General features: G+C 40.8%; 2 protein-coding genes across 2 annotated transcripts; both read left to right on the plus strand.

Moving 5' to 3' along the window:
* Nucleotides 1–1,041: 1,041 nt before the first annotated feature.
* Nucleotides 1,042–14,607, plus strand: LOC146461808 (uncharacterized). Its single transcript, XM_085086400.1, has 8 exons — nt 1,042–1,488; nt 8,357–8,442; nt 8,950–9,139; nt 9,516–9,571; nt 10,197–10,304; nt 10,801–11,138; nt 11,577–11,774; nt 13,069–14,607. Exons 1-8 carry the CDS (start codon nt 1,322–1,324, stop codon nt 13,735–13,737), a joined length of 1,812 nt encoding a protein of 603 aa, XP_084942526.1. The 5' UTR covers nt 1,042–1,321; the 3' UTR covers nt 13,738–14,607.
* LOC146461809 (uncharacterized) lies at nt 4,044–6,908 on the plus strand. Its single transcript, XM_085086398.1, has one exon. The coding sequence runs from the start codon at nt 4,429–4,431 to the stop codon at nt 6,307–6,309; it is 1,881 nt and encodes a 626-aa protein (XP_084942524.1). The 5' UTR covers nt 4,044–4,428; the 3' UTR covers nt 6,310–6,908.
* Nucleotides 14,608–16,358: the final 1,751 nt, after the last annotated feature.

Consider the following 16,358-nt stretch of genomic DNA (forward strand, 5'->3'; position numbering starts at 1 on the left):
TCTACTGATGTGTTTTGAAAGTCTCCCGATGGGTATTATTCCCCTCCTCCCCGCCAATTCCCCACGCCTAGCCTCGTTATTGTGCACTCTTTGCCGGTTGCGTGCCCTGGGTTTTTAGTCTTTCCAGAGCCAGTTCTCTCGTGATTCGCGCCTTGCTTATACACGGAAATTAGAAAATTAAAAACAATTGGTTACCGGCACTTTTGCCATTTCTGTTTTGTTTTCAATTTGGCATTGTGCGACTTATTTGCTTTTCCAAACAGATTCCAATAATTTTTGTGAAATGACGGTTGCTATTCAAACCTACAAACGGAATCAATTTGTTTTCAAAACAGGATATTATGTCATCTGAAGATTTTCAAAACACTTAGCTTGGGAAGTTATCTCCGATTTTTTCGCCAGGTTTTATTGGCATCTGAATCCATAAAACTTCTTGAGATGCGTTCATCGACGTTAAACAGTTTCAAAGAGACTGGGGTAACCTTTATTTTTTTAATGTGAATCAGCCCAGTCAGGTCCCTAGAGTACGTGATACGATCAAAATACAGTAGCTTCCGGATTTTAGACCTTGATTCTGACGTCACGTTTCCAATCAAACAAACTGTGTACACGGACGATTGCCAAAATACCTTCACAAAAGAAATTGTTTACCGGCCGAGAAGATCACTATTCGGAAAAGAAATTCCGAGTCTTTGAATCCAACTGGGGGTATTTCTCGTTTTAATGAAGTTTAAACTGTTGTGTTTCATCACGGCTTTAGGTTCTGAGTTTGAGAGCGGTAGAGAAGGGAGAACGCTGACGTTATGAACTTTGCGTGCGGGTTATGCCTTGTGCGGGTGATGACTTGCAAAAATATTACCGGAAACACTGTTCAATGTATCTCTAAATAGGTTTCTTTCACATTTTCTGTTCTTCATTTGTGGTTCAAGAACTTAAATTTGACGAACTTCAACTGGAATTAAAAAGGAGAAGTAATATGGCGCCACATGTGTAGCAAAATTACTTCTCCATAAAGTAAAATGTAAGATGCATCTGGACGAGAAAGAAAGTTTTTTTCTTTCGTCACGTTAAAATCGTTCGTCCCGCTGACAAATATGGTTGATTGTCATACGCAGCACACAACACACCCTTGCGTCAACATGTCACCAAAAAACCCGATCGTATTACATCATTATTCACAAACGAGTCTCGTCTACTTCTAATTTGATTTTCAGAGAGTGTATTCATACTTGACCTTTGCTTAGCAGTAAAATTGTTCTACGACGCGTTTGTCATATTTTCAAGTCTTAAACGACCACCGAAACTTAAGCGACTGGTAAGCATGGAAGCCTCCCCATCGCTGAGGCCAGTACTTTATCAATCGAAGAAGATTCCTTGGCGAAATCTGCCTTATTATGTCGTTCACTTGGTTCTTGTAACAACAGTAACATTGCCTACGATATTCTATATCTTTCAACTGGAACATCCTTCCCACTCCAGCTTAAATGAGTAAGTAAACTTTCATGATCCTTCAGTGAACATTGTTGCTTATACAAACTGTACGTACAATGTTGTTTTCCTCAAAAGACTGAAAAGACTTTGCCCTATCAGAGGCTCTAAGTGATGTGCGTGCGCCCTGGGATCTCAATTCTCAGCTATCAGTTTTTTAAAATTTTTCTCTCAGTGAGCCCAAGGTAACATGTTGTGAAATTTGAAACTCTGTGGACCAAAGGTTCTCGAAAATCACAGGAAAAACCCGGCCACCGGCTTGCTTGCAGTATACTATTACCTGAATAGCTATAGAAGGGAATAAAAGTCAACACACCTTCTGCGCTCGCCCATTTTCCCCGTGCCCGACTCTTAAATGCGTGGAGTTGTTCAGTAATCAACATTTTACCTTGCAGCTAGATTATAATAGATCTCTGAAATGAAGAGAAACATCTCTGTTCTTTAAATGTTTTATACCTAAATCGAACAAGGGTCCTTTTCGAAATCTTGAGACCTTGAAGAACTTTCCTCTTCACTTTCGGTTCAGGAAAAATAAAACATCCACCAATTAATGTTTATTACACCGATTACATGTTTATAAACGAAGATCAAGTCCTCTTGCTGTTTCGTTCGAATTTTCAAGCGCTTTCTTTTTTAATTTTCCAACTGACAACTCTTAAGGAGAAGAACAAGTTTCTTTCGAGATACACGTTGTCTGCTGCTATATTATTTAACGCTCAAACCGCTGAGAACAACTCGTTCCATATATCCGTCAGTCTTGTATCACCGTGAAACTTCTGTTTGTGAAAATTTCAGTTGTGCTTGACTTTAATCGACTTCATTATTAATCTAGACAAAACGATAAAAATGAAACCATTTCTCTCAAATCTCATTACGCTGGCTCTTGAAAGAAAAGAAAAAAAAACAGCACTCGTTTCTCTCCAAAATTATGTAGTGCAACAATTCGGCCGATTTTAAACTAACCACTCATTGACAGATGGAAGCTATTGAGGAGTGCTTTCCTGAAGTGCTGTTTATTATGCCGTAAAAGGTACAAATGTGCGATCATTAGAGTGACTCAACACTGACTAAAGTTGTTGAGAAGTACTTTAAGATGTACCTGTTGGCGCTTCAGTTTTTTCCCCGATAAAATAAATTCTCATGCCTTGAAAACGAGAGAAAGATTCGCCGAGTTTTTTTTTTTTGCGTTCAGTGGCTAGATTACGTGACTGTTTTCTTTAAGTCAGAATTTGCCACTCCGGGCGTACACCGCATGAAATGGGTGCTAACAACTTCCGTTGGCGAAACTAATCGTGTCTAGACTGGACTCAGTAACTCGATTTTTGTGTGAGGCTAGGATTGTTCCAGATACTTTTCTCCCGGGCGGGTGGGGGGGGGGGGGTACTTCCTTATAAGAGGCTAATGGGGATGTGCCGCTGGATCGGGTCGCATTTTCACGACCGGATTGGCTAGAATGGGGTTGCATTTTCAATAGAGTTGCTAGAATGGGGTCGCATATTTTCGGATTTTTGGGGTAAGAATTTTTTTTTAAATAGGGATTCAAAATGGTCTCGGTTAAAAAGTTCAGAAAGTTGTTGTTTATTAAATGTAACAATCACCTCGCATTACATTCCGTTCTTGAAAGTAGATGCATAAATAGAAAGTGACTTAGTTGGGATCACGAAAATTACATTTTCTCAAAAAGTGACTAAGATGGGGTCTATAACTGGCCACAAAATAGACTATAATGGGGCAGGGGCTCTGAGAGGCCAGCGGCACATACCCAGGTCTTTTCCTCCCCAGTATCCTCTCTCAGTGTAGTCTGTGTGTGTATAAGGATAAAATGACGTTTAGAACTGTCCCGGCAAACGAAATGTAACTTTCATGGTCACGAGCACGCCTCGGAATTTTTATCCACAAAACCGCAAAGTTCAAGTTCAGGTCACATTACGAGACTCATTAGATGGGTTTTTGACAATTTAGCAGGTGGGCTTTGCCCTTGAGCTGTTCTACACACACGTACATCACAGATGTGAGCCAGTTGCAAGAGAAAGAAAGAGCTTTCATTCTACCATCATTGAATACTCTAGTCCCAAACCCAAACAACAGCAAAAACAACATAAAAACAATAAATTCACAAGCAGAGTTTGTTTGTATTTTATGAGTCTGTCACACAACAAAAATTATTGTTATTATTTTATACCGTTAAGTTTCTGCATGTCATGAGATAAGGAAAATAGTCTCCATGTCAACATATGTAGCCGGCATTCACTGTCTAACTTGTTTTATTTTCCTGGAGTTTGACGTAAGATTAAAAACAAAAATTAAAAATAAATAAAAAACGTTTAGTGTATACCATTTCCTCCTTGTCTATTTTTAGTATTCCCTTTCATGATTATTATTATCTTTGTTTAAAAAGGTCATTTACGCAGATTCGTGATTTCAGTAAAGGCCCGTTTCCGCGTGTCATTTTTGAGCAAATTTTTTTGCACTTTTTTTAAATGCAACTTTTGTTTTCTGTTCAAGCTGTAGTTTGAAATCGTGTGTGAAAACTAGCGCCGGTTTCAACGTGATTTAAGGCGGCTCGATAGGCCAAAAATCGCCAAAAACTTTCATTTTTGGAAACCAATATTTTTGGATTGTTTATCCTTTGTACCTTTATGGAAAACCCATTTTCTGCCTTTTTCCTGTCTTATTAGCATGCTTTTGAGAATTTTCTTAGAAACTTTGGCCCGTTTCCATGGCAACGAGAGTTGTTTACGCGTCTATTTTGATCAAAAAGCTCTGATATTTACTGAAAATTTCAAGGAAAATTGCGTATGAGCGACTTGAATTATTCCTGGGGCCTGGGAAACAGTCTAGCTTTTATTGAGGACATTTCATTTCGACTACATACAGCAATAAATGTAGAAAACGTGGTCTCCATTGTTTATCCTTCATTTGTGAAAGTTATCTTCAGAAATGCCTCCAAAAAAGAAATTTAGGAGTGGTAGAAGCAAGAAAAGAAAGTTTACTGGGAATATGTATACCAGGAGAAAGGAATTAGAGTCGAATGAAGCTTCAGCGGATCAAGAATCGGTCGAAAGAAGCGACGAAGTAGACTCTGACGAAACCGACGCATCGCGCTCGAATTTTAACGTGTCGGAAAACACATCATCGTTTGCCTCGCTGGGAAAGGTTCAAGGACTTTCCAGCAAGAAGTCTGAGTCTGAAAGTAGCTCCAGCGATGTGGATGCAGCTAGAATGGAAGGTTTTCGTTTTGTGGACATGGCAATTCTCGGCTCGATTTTTGAATTGTTACTCTGCCCCATTTGTAAGAAGAACCACGTGGAGCTGGAAGAAGATCGCGAAAGAAAGATGGGATTTTCTTCCCTGCTATTTGTCAAGTGCACCGGGAAAAAGTGTGGATTCATAAAAAGATTTTACTCTTCTTCTAGAGTTGGGACTTCTCAGGCATTCGAAGTCAACCGAAGAGCTGTTCTTGCATCCAGAAACATTGGTGTTGGGCACCAAGGGCTGGTCAAATTTGCTGGGACTATGAACATGCCTCCTCCCATGAATGAAAACGCATATAGGGATATCGTTGAAGCTGTGAAGAAAGCTGCTCAGACTGTTTGCCAGCAAAGTATGACAGCTGCTGTTGATGATGCCAAGAGGTTCTATGAACCAGAGGAGGATGGTGTGTTTGAAATTGGAATTTCAGGCGATGGCACTTGGAGAAGAAGGGGCTACTCATCCTTGTATGGGATAGTCACTGCAATATCCACAGTTACTGGCAAAGTAGTTGACATTGAAATCATGTCAAAAGACTGCAAGGAGTGCACAGTGTGGAGGAACAAGGAAGGCACTCAGGAATTTGAAGATTGGTGGGAAGGTCACCAACATCTTTGCCAGGCTAATCACCTTGGTTCATCTGGATCAATGGATGCCAGTGGCCTTCTTGCCATATTTGAACGGTCAGTTGAAAGCTATGCAGTACGCTACACAGAGTTTTTGGGAGATGGGGACAGCAAAGCCCACAAGCTCATTGTTGACGAAGCTGTTTATGGTGAAAGAGAGGTCACCAAGCTGGAGTGCGTGGGGCATGTTCAGAAACGTCTGGGATCACGCCTTCGCTCGCTAAAAAAGAGAATGGGTCCGGCAAGACTCGAGGATGGAAAACCCATCGGTGGTATTGGAAGGCTGACAAACAACAAAATAGATCAGCTACAGGTCTATTATGGCAAGGCCATCCGAAACAACACCCATGACATCCAATCTATGGAGAATGCTGTCATGGCCATATGGCACCATACTCGATCCAGCAATGAAAACCCAGACCATGACTTGTGTCCCCCTGGAGAAAACTCATGGTGTGGGTTTCAGAGAGACTTGGCAAAGGGAACAACAGATTACAGGCACACACATCCACTGCCTTCTGCTGTTGCCAATGCAATTCATTCGACTTTTGAAGCCCTCAGTGACCAAACTCTGTTACAGCGCTGTCTCCATGGTGGCACACAAAACCGAAATGAGGCAATAAATGCACTCATTTGGCAACGCGCTACAAAGGAGACCCACTCTGGCTTACCCACAGTTGAACTTGCTGCTTATCTTGCAGTGTCTCATTTCAATGATGGGTCAGACTCTGTCAAACTTGTCCTCAAAGAGCTAGGAATCACTCCAGGACTCCACTGTAGCAAAGCTTGCAAAAAGCTGGACTATAATAGGTTGCGTCATGCCCGCAGAAAGAGCTCTGATCAGTCCAAGGAGAGGAGAAAGCAAATCAGAAACTGGAAGAAAGGCTACAGTGACCATTTGGAGGCTATTGAAGGACCTCAGTACGAGGCTGGAGCCTTCTAGGACTGAACCCAGTGAACCTTACTCATAATTAACTTTAAATGCTTTTTTCTCAGATTCCGTATTTTAGAGATGTTCAGCCACCGTAAACACAATATCTCGAAAACTATTCAAGATAACTCAATGAAATTTTCACATTTTGTTGGATAGAAATAGATCTGTGCAATGACCTACTTTGATATGGTTTCTGACACCCTATCATGACTTATTAACATTTTTTCTATGACGATATTTCACATTTTGTTGAGTGTTCTAGGTGAAGGCCTAACTCCTAATCAAAACACAATTTTTTTATAATAGTAGGTCATTGCATAGCTCTGACAACATAAAAAACGTTTGCTAAATTTCAACTCTCCAGCATAAAGCAGAGTAGAGATATTGTGTTCAAGAGAACACCCACTTCTAGACCCTCGGAAATGGGTGTGGTTATTAGAATGGGTGTGGCTCCTCAGGAATGTGAGAGATGCACCCCAAATGTATGGCAAATGAATCAGTGAGACCTGCTTAATACAGTGATATAGTTGAACTGACTTTATGTTATAAAAGAGTGTTGAGAATTACATTGTCAAAATGACCGTTTTTAGACTATCGAGCCACCTTAACTTCGCGCCACGATATCATACGGGTTTCAAACATGTTTGAAACTTGATGCAAATTTGCAGGAATTCACATAAAAGGTATAGCAAAACCACGCCGAATTCGCAGCTGGTTTAGACGTGCGAGTTGAAGTCGGAGACTTCAGTTGCCCAAGAAAATTGCAGGGAAATGCGACAAAGATGCATCGGAAAGCGCATTGCAGTGTCGTTGTAGAAATTGTCATACCATGGATTGAGTTAACAATTCCGACATTGAACGGGGATGCTGGGAGTTTTCCACCGTTGTAGCTCCTTGTCCTAAGTGACGGCAATCTAACCGATGTTAGAGAAATTCAATCATTTTGGTATGTGGATATATCAGCTTATACTAAAGGCAAAGACGCCTACTCAGTTAAAATTCCACTAATAAGTGGATTTAGTTTATTGTTCTTGCCTGTAACTCTATAATCCTTGTTTGGCTAAACTCTGTAATCCTCATTTAGCAGAGTAAAGTTAGAGGAACAAATAAGAAACGTGCCAAAAACACTCAGCTACTTCTTTTAATCTCGCAGACCTACGTCACGATCTGCGCAAGAGCTGTCATGTATGACTACTTGAAAGATGTCCAACAATACACTGAAAACCACCACAGCATCTTTGGGGGCTTTGGCTTCACGCCCCCAGAAACAAACAGGAAAACAAAACGGCATTTTTCCGCGTATTTATGAGGACAACATATATGTTTGTCTTGGATACCTTTTTCAAATGATGCAAAGCCATGATATAGTTCCTATTTTTGTCTTGTTCCTCAAGAATGGCAAATATTTAAAAAAGGAAAAAAAAAAATGTAAATCCCGAAAGAAAAAATCATATTCTAGCTGTGTGCATCGCTAAGAAGGAAATCCATACTTGTAGAGCGTAATCTTATCATCATTTTGTAAATTTATCTAATTTTCATCATACGAAATTCCAAGATAACTAGTGTTATCACATACAATTCATTATATTTTCAGTTTAGACATTAAATCGTCAATGCTTGTCTTCAAAGAAAGACAATATTTACGCGGGATGCCCTGAGGGCAGACCGTGTCTAAAATTCGGCTTGGTATCTTGTGTTTCTTCACGGTAGCTACAAATCGGCACATTAATTTAGTCATTAAACTCTGCTCTCTCCTCGAAGGGATCTACTTTTCTGATTGTCTTCAACAAAAACGGTCCAATTAAAATCTATTATCGGCGCGTATATCACGAGGGAGGGGCCCCCCTCATCCCTACCTGGGAGAGTCTTAAAAATCTGCGAAGCATACAATGGGAATAAATGAGGCCACATGCATTAAGCATCCCGCGAAAATGCCATTAGGGGCATCTTGTTTCAAGCAGGAATTTTGTGGGATAGTGTACCTGGAATCATTCTAAGCCATTTTAATCCGTTAATGCGGATACAAATTTTTGAAATCATTTTATTTGTTTTTCAGTACTGTTTCAAATGTAACAGAAAGTGAACCGACGGTGTACTCTTCTAGGCATATATGGACTGGGCGGAACCTTACATCTAATAAAGGTAACTAAACTAAAGCATGGTGCTACGTAAAGACATTGTCCCTTAGTTCCAAGGAGAAATTAGACTGCGAACAGTCTCTGTTTTGCTCGAGAATCCGCGTGGAAGAACGCGGGTCGCGCGCGCGGAGCGGCAAAGCCGCAAGTAGCGCTGGCGCCGGAAGGCGAGTGAAAAGAGAGACTGCTCTGCTTTCATACAGTGATTGTGAAGCCCGGAACTCTCTTTTCGCTCGCCTTCCAGCGCCCACACTACTCGCGGCTTTTCCTCTCCTTAGACTGCTCGCAGTCTAAGAAGTTAATTGAAATTAGAAAGAAATTAAAAATAGAAATTAATTGAATTCCATCTACAGTAAAACTAAATCACTGCATTGTAAATTGTTCTAGATAACAGCTCTGTTGTTCTAACCGTTTTGCGGGGAGTGTTAGAATAACACAGTTTGTAGGATTTTGGAGTTGAATAAAATTGGTTTGCCTTGACTTGACTTGAATTTCTCGATTTAATTTGCAACAGGTCTATCACGCAAATGTAACTCGCCCCTAGTCCTTGATCAAGAAAGCGGCCAATGCCGACCGCCATGTTCCTGGACCACACAATCGCCTTTGACACAGGACGCGTACTTTATTATTATAGTAGTAGGACTGTGGGCAGCTCTCATCGCTACAGTTATCACATTCATCACTTGGGCCTCCATTAAAAACCTGTAAGTACATTTTGATTAACCTTCTGAAGTATTTTGTTTGCTTTCTTTGTTTTTTGCTTGGCAAATTCCGTGATTCGTTGGAGAAATCCTGCCAGTTTTTATAACCCATCGTTGATTACACGTAGGCTGTACTTCAACCAATCAGAAGCAAAAGCAAAATCACTCGTGACTTGGCACCGACGGTCTATGTTTTCCCGCGCTTGTGCGCCGGTTGCACGATACATCTTCGAGGTCTGCTAGGCTCACGACTTTACGCCTCATTCGCATTTGCTGTGTGTCCATTCGAAGATTTACCACCTCTCCCGAAGATCCTCTTCCTTGAATGCCTGCTTTTGGTGTAAACTATCTTTAACTTTGTCTATTTTTTCCCTTTCAGCCGCAATTTTCCTCACGTTCTGCGTTTTTATATCATAATCTGCTGCATTTTAGTTGGTAAGTACAGTCCGTTATAAATGTTTTGCTGGTACAACTACTTTGTTGTTGTTGTTGTTGTCTTTGCATGTCGGCTTCGTTCTTGTTGTTGTTCTTGCTGTTATTATTGTTTTTCCGTTGTTGCGTTGTTGTTGTTGTTCCATCGACATTGTTGAAAGCAGAAGATGTAAGACCGGACCATGGTCTTTCACATGCTTGCTTTCCTTCATTCTATTTTTGTCAACTGTGGTGCAACGTTCGTGCCCGTTCCCTTATTTTCTTACCCGTTTATTTCTGTCGCCAACCTTATCTCTCGGTTATGTCGACGCCTCCCCCTCCTTCCCCTCCGACCCTTTACTTTTACTTGAATCACTTCGCCTGGACCCTGCCCTATAAAGCCTCAAATAAGGGAACTGTGGTGTCACTGTCCTCTAGTACAAATCAAGTTTACTTGATACGAAGTCGCTGAACACTACCGCAAGTGTCGCCGACCTGCCGGACATAGAAAGAAGCTGATAATCAAGGCTCGTCGATACTGTATACACAACCTCAACACCAGCATAAGCTAAAGCAAATGTCTGTCTTACATAAAGATGTTGTACATAGAGGGCACACTGTTAATTCCATTTCTTTTCCTTTCAAATAGCCAACTCTAAGATGTTGCCTGTGCACATGAAACCTGAAAAGACGTTCTGTCGAGATCAGCTGTTTTGGATGCCCAATGGAGAGACATCAATGGCGGCTGTAATTCAAGGTAATTCGAAAGTACAGACCTCCTGCAGAAAACTACAGTAAGAGAACCGCTTAGTGGGAGAGTGGGAAGAGGGACAGGGTAGTGGGGCCTTGTGGAAACTGCGTCGAGAATTTAAAGATAGTCGAGATTAGAGGGGTATCAAAGTGGGATTGAGATAAAGAATTCAACTGATTAAGGGAAGGTGGGATGTGAAAAGTCTATCTTTTAGATGTTCATTTAACTTAGTGAGAACGATGTATTATTCAAAGTGACACAGGCATACTCGGAAAAAGGAAATCCGAGTGCTCCTATCAGGAGTTGAACCTAAGACCTTCCGATTACTAGTTCGTATGCTCTACCACTGAGCTACAGGAGACTCGTAGGATATAAGGCCATTCAATCAAGTTCATCAGTGGGACAAACATCCTGCATACTGCTAGGATTTGAATGTCAATGTGTGGCATAGGCGCAACAGAATAAATGTAATGGTAAATTTTTATTTTTCTTCTTTTTTCAGGTGCCACGTCACATTTTTTTGGCTTAGCTCATTCTTTCTGGGCCATGTGTTTTGTGGCGAACACTTACGCCGTAATAATCCATCATAATAAAGTGGTCTTCAAACATCCAATCAAGATTCACCTCATGCAGTCTGTATTATGCTGGCTGGTGCCCACAATCATTGTGGCAAGCTGTCTCTGTTTTGCTGCTCCCGGGTACAAGTTTTTCTTTATGGACTTCATGGCCGTGGGAGCTGCTAGCATGCAAATGGCTTACTTTGCCATGACGCTACCTATGCAGGTCACACTTGGGGTTTCACTATGTCTGCTGTGGACTATTGTATGGCATCTTAGAAAGGTAACTAGTAACAATCAAAGATAAGGGAATGCGTTTGATGTCACCAGGCTCTCACTCCTTTCCCAAGTTGGTGATGATGTCATCCGCCCTTGCAAAATCTGCAGGGGATGCCAGATACGCGTCCCAAGATCCATTCATTCAATCAACGTTGTCCCATACAATCTCGACTCCAATCTGTATATAAGGAGTGCGTTTTTTCTACGTCGAACGCAAAAATCGTCGTATAATCATTTACTACACTTGTTAACAATAAGCGAAACGCAGACACAAGAAGGTAATTATCCAGAGTTTTTATGATACAAAAAAATCGCTCTAAAGCATTAACAACGTTAAACAAGTAGCTAGAATTACACAGGTATAGTTTCATCTAAGCCCTAAAACAACTGATTTTGGGTATACGAGTGTAACTTGGTTAATTTAGATTTTGGATTTTTCCAGGCTCGTTTGGACTCAACTAAACGCGTAATCCGCGCGAGGGAAGAAACAGTCTCCATGAGGCGTGTTGAGCGGCAGTTTCTGAGTATGGCCGTCGCGATGCTCTTTGTAGTTGGTTTAACTCTGACTATCAACACAGTGACCATGTACGACGTCGGAAATGTTGTGCACGAGGCTGAAGTGTACTTTAACTGTCTTCAGGTGAGATAGCCAGCTAGATCGATGCTTTAATAAACATATTAATTCTCTTAACGAAACAGTGTGCTTGTTATATTAGGAGGTCAGTGCGTTAGGAAATGTTTGATGGTGCAACCTGTCCGTCATTTTCGTGTTGGTAAGGTCTAATAATGGTTGCGCCGGATTCTCCATTTAATGAACGATGGTTCGAGTCTGCTCTTTAACTCTTTAAGCTCCAGGGTCCATTAACGCTAATCCACGATTAAAAGTTAACCGTGTCTTTCAACTCGCTCATTAAAGATTATTTTAAAGGCTCATTTTAATCTAATGGTAAAGAAACGTCTAAGGCAAAACTGAGGGACAAAAATCTTTTGGACCAATCCTTACGGATTAGTAAATATACTCGAATCAAAGTTCACGTTAACCCAGGATTAGTTTAATCGGGCTTTTAACAACTTGGCCCAGATGAAAGTGAAATATATGACTAAATGCATACATTCACACAGCCCTATACCGGCATCACTGAGGTCATGGATTGGAATTCCGTTTAAGCCTGAATTTTTTCAGGCTTTCTTTTCGCGACTGCATAAGTTGCATACCTAACTGCAGTGGTATTCACTTATTTATTCTTTGAGCTCTATTATGTACCTGCATATTCCCCTTACTTTTCTCCCGATACGTCTTATGTTGTAGTTGGGAGAATTTGTTTAAAAATCACATTTCATCTTTGGTGATCATTTCCTTTATTCTCACCACCTGTATGCTTGATCAAGCAGTGATATTGCAAGGAGAAATTATGTGTTGATCATCATTCAGGTTTAAATGGTGAACGGAGGTCAAGGTGGTCGGTGGGTCTAAGGTTCTAAATTTTGCTCAGTATACTTAACAATTATTCCATTCCCGCTTGTTGGATATGGGATGATAGATAGTGGCTATCTATCATCTCAAATCGAACAAGCGCGAATGGAATAATTATTTTATTAAAAACAATCAAGTAATATTGGTAGGCCTTGCTTATTTCCTTTTCAAGAGCAAGCAGAAAACAATTTATGGTCGCTACTTCTCGGGCATGGTATAATGGCTCATATACCATGGCCGCTAAGCCAATCAAAACCCTGGAATTGCATTATACAATGATCCAGTTTTTAATAAAAGACATTGTACAGCATCAGAGAATCATTCAAAGATTAGAATAAAGTTGTATAAATTCTCCTTTGATGCGTTAAATTTAATCATTTTGCTTTTAATTTTATTTGTTGAAAGTTGATGGACGGTTCTTTTATTGATATATTGATGTGATTTCATTTTGAATGTTTAGACTTCAACAGACTGCAAATCACCCAGCTTCAACACCGTCTTGCCACTGATAAACGTTGTAGCGCCAGCCTTCATATGTATCGTTTTCTTCTTCTTGTTACTCATGAACAAAGACTGTCGTCAGATATGGAAAGACTGCTTCGAGAAGTGCAAGAAGATTTTCGAAAGGTGCAAGCCTCGTCCGAGGAAAATAAGCGCCAATACAAATCGCTCAAGATGTTCATCAACGCTTACAGTTCTATCTGAGCGTAGAGCGTCAGAGCTCTTCAATTTCAACACGGTTGATCCCATACTAAAAGTGAGTCATCCCTACCTTTTTCCTGGTGAGGTTACAAGATTTAAGGTGGGGAAACCAAGATCTTCCACATTAAGTTTGCCAGTGTCCAATCAAAGGATGACTGTTTCAAATGTAGAGGTCGAGATTCGTGTAACTCCTCCAGTAGAGAGTGACTTAGACGGGCGAGCTAGATGCAATTCAGTTCCAGTATTTGTTGCTAAAGAAGACGATATTGAACAAATTAACTTAAACACACCATCTCTGAATTCGCTGTCACGAGATTCGAGTGTAACAGGAAGCAGCACTAGTCTAGAATCAGACCTGAACAGCGAGACTCGTCTTGAAAGAGAGACTCTCATCTTGGACATTGAGGACCTTTCTTCCAAGTTATAGCAGGTGAAAAGACGCAAAAGAACGTTTGCGCTCTAAAGAAGATTTGACGAGAACCAAGGAGAAAGACTGTTTCTTCAATGTTTCGAAAATAGTTGACTGTACTAAGTAAGAGCGAAGTTTAAATACTGAAGGCGCTTTACATTTGTCGGAAAAGGCATACCAGTCAGGTCTGTAATTTTGAAGGATGGCTCTACTATTTCATAGTAGTCGACGATAGATAACGCTTGAATGCATGCGATCTTGATAAGAGAGACTGAGGCAGATCATATTGACCGTTGAAGAAACTCGCGTATGATTTGGTTAGCCGGCGCGCAGAGGTCTCTTAACGCTTTAATCCCTAATATCAAAGAACAGATTCTCCTATCTTGTTCCCAGGCTTTTCTTATAAAAGTACTGGGGAGAAGTTATTGAAACATCAAGAAAATTCACCTTGAGTACCGGATCATATCCTTAATTCTCATAACCTTAGGGGTTGAATAAGCATTGATATTACAAGGAGAAGTTTGATGCTGATCACCGCTAAGCCGCTTAAAGGGTTTTAAAGTCCCAGTATCAACAAAGATATTATCCTCACTGCGTTACATGATTTTTGCTGGTATCAGTTGGGAGAATGTTTTTGAGCACCAACCTATGTTATCGTTGGTGATCATGATCTACAAGTTTGATCACGTGATGATAATATAAGAAGAAAATAGATGGCTACAAGCCTTCTATCACGAATGCTGCAATCTTATTGGCTACGGTATCCACTATATATTCTGCGATAGATAGTGAGTGGCGAAAAGCTGTTTGAGGCGCGCAGTTAAACTGCCAAATGAAGTCAAACTATTGATTTCAATGAAATATTAATAAAGATCTGTGCTAGAATAATTGGATTTTTCGATCTTGATTTGTATGCGTGTTAGTTGTAACCAAGCGGTTACCACATAAGTACAACAACACTGCTCGCACCTATAAGTTATCATGTAAGTATTACAACACTACACGTACACGCACTCTGTCTCTTGTGATCTGCGGAAATGCACCTAGCCTGTTCCAGACCCTCGGAAACTAGGCCTGTAGAGAAGTAAAAATTAAACGCACGGCGAGTTCCAGCGCGTTTAATTTTCACGTTTCTAAAGCCTTTAACTTCTAATATAAAAGAACAATTTCTCCCAACTTGTCCCCATACTTTTACTTATAAGAGTACTGGGGAGAAGTTATTAAAATGTCACGAAAATTCACCTTGGGTGATCATATCCTTAACTCTCGTGACTTCAGGGGTTAATATGAATTGATATTACAAGGAGAAATTTGTTACTGATCACTTTTAGGTTAATCGGCCCTACTTACAGTGAGAGCCTGGAACAGGCTACCTATCCCAGGCCTTCAGTTTGTTGCGTGGAAAGAAAGATGATAAACAAAGAAAAAAAATACTGTGAAGGAAAAATCAGAGAGGACTAACGAGTGCACACACTTCCAACTACATTTTTTCTTCCTGCCACACCTTTCCTTGCCGAGCTTCCCACAATGTAAGCGACCACATTAAACAGACCAGCTATCAGTACAATTATCCGACGAAATCGTGCGGAATATCTCCTGATTCTAAATCAGGGGATATTCCACAAGATTGAAACAGCTGTCCACGGTTGCAGCCCTGTTTTGTCGGTTTCTGTCATGTCGGGTTGTTGTCTCGCAAAGTCAACTTTTTCACGTAGTATCAGCCTTGCAGTTTGTGTTACAGTTTATTCTTGGCTGATTAGGTCTCTTGTATATCCTACGTCAACTAGCAGCATTATCGTTTGCGGTCCTTTGCAGTTTTCACGTCCACGAGATTGAGCAGGATAATTGTTTTATTTAACGCACTGATAAAAAAAAGCGCAGTTTTATCGCAGAAGAGCTGGAGACGATCTTTATTTCGCCATTTGTCTCCCCGACACATGAAACGTTTCACGTATATCGCAGTAGGACGACGAATATCGAGTGCATTTGGGCAGTGTTACAATGTTCCGGTATTGCATTGCGTTCGAAACAAGAAGAAATACTGTGGTACGTTAGCAGAGTCTTAGCAGATACGGTCAGCGCAAGCCTCTGACTGATAAACCATACGCGCATGGTGTTGTTGCAAGCGGAGTAATGTATTGTGAACAAATACAGTGCAAATATACTGACTCCCACTGAGATCTACAGTGGTATTTTAATAGGTCAGTCATAGGGCTGTCTATCGAGCACGTACACGTTCCGAGTTGTCGAAGTTTTAGAAAGTAGTGCAACGATCGACCCACCCTGAATTGTTACAACTTTGGCCAATTTAGGACATTACAAAATCCCTGGATTACCTCAACTGATTCAGGAACCCCGTATCCTCCAAACAAAATCTACGACAAAGATCTTATTCACTGCTATACAGACAGTCCCCCTTCCCCTCCCCCTCCCCATCCACCTCTTTTAACGCATCCGTGATCTGAGGGTTGGTGAGACACCTGAGGTTATCTCATGAACGGAACCGATACACTCAATCACTCTGACGTCACAGGTTTTATCAAACAAACTAAGGGCGTTTTGTTTAAACAGGACAAACAGCACAGAACAAAGATGTTTACTCTGCGAGAAGGCCACAATTTTAGATAAAATGCCAAAAT

This window comes from Pavona decussata, unplaced genomic scaffold (genome assembly GCF_977016875.1).
Source record: "Pavona decussata unplaced genomic scaffold, jaPavDecu1.1 SCAFFOLD_195, whole genome shotgun sequence".
Taxonomy (NCBI): Eukaryota; Metazoa; Cnidaria; class Anthozoa; order Scleractinia; family Agariciidae; genus Pavona; species Pavona decussata.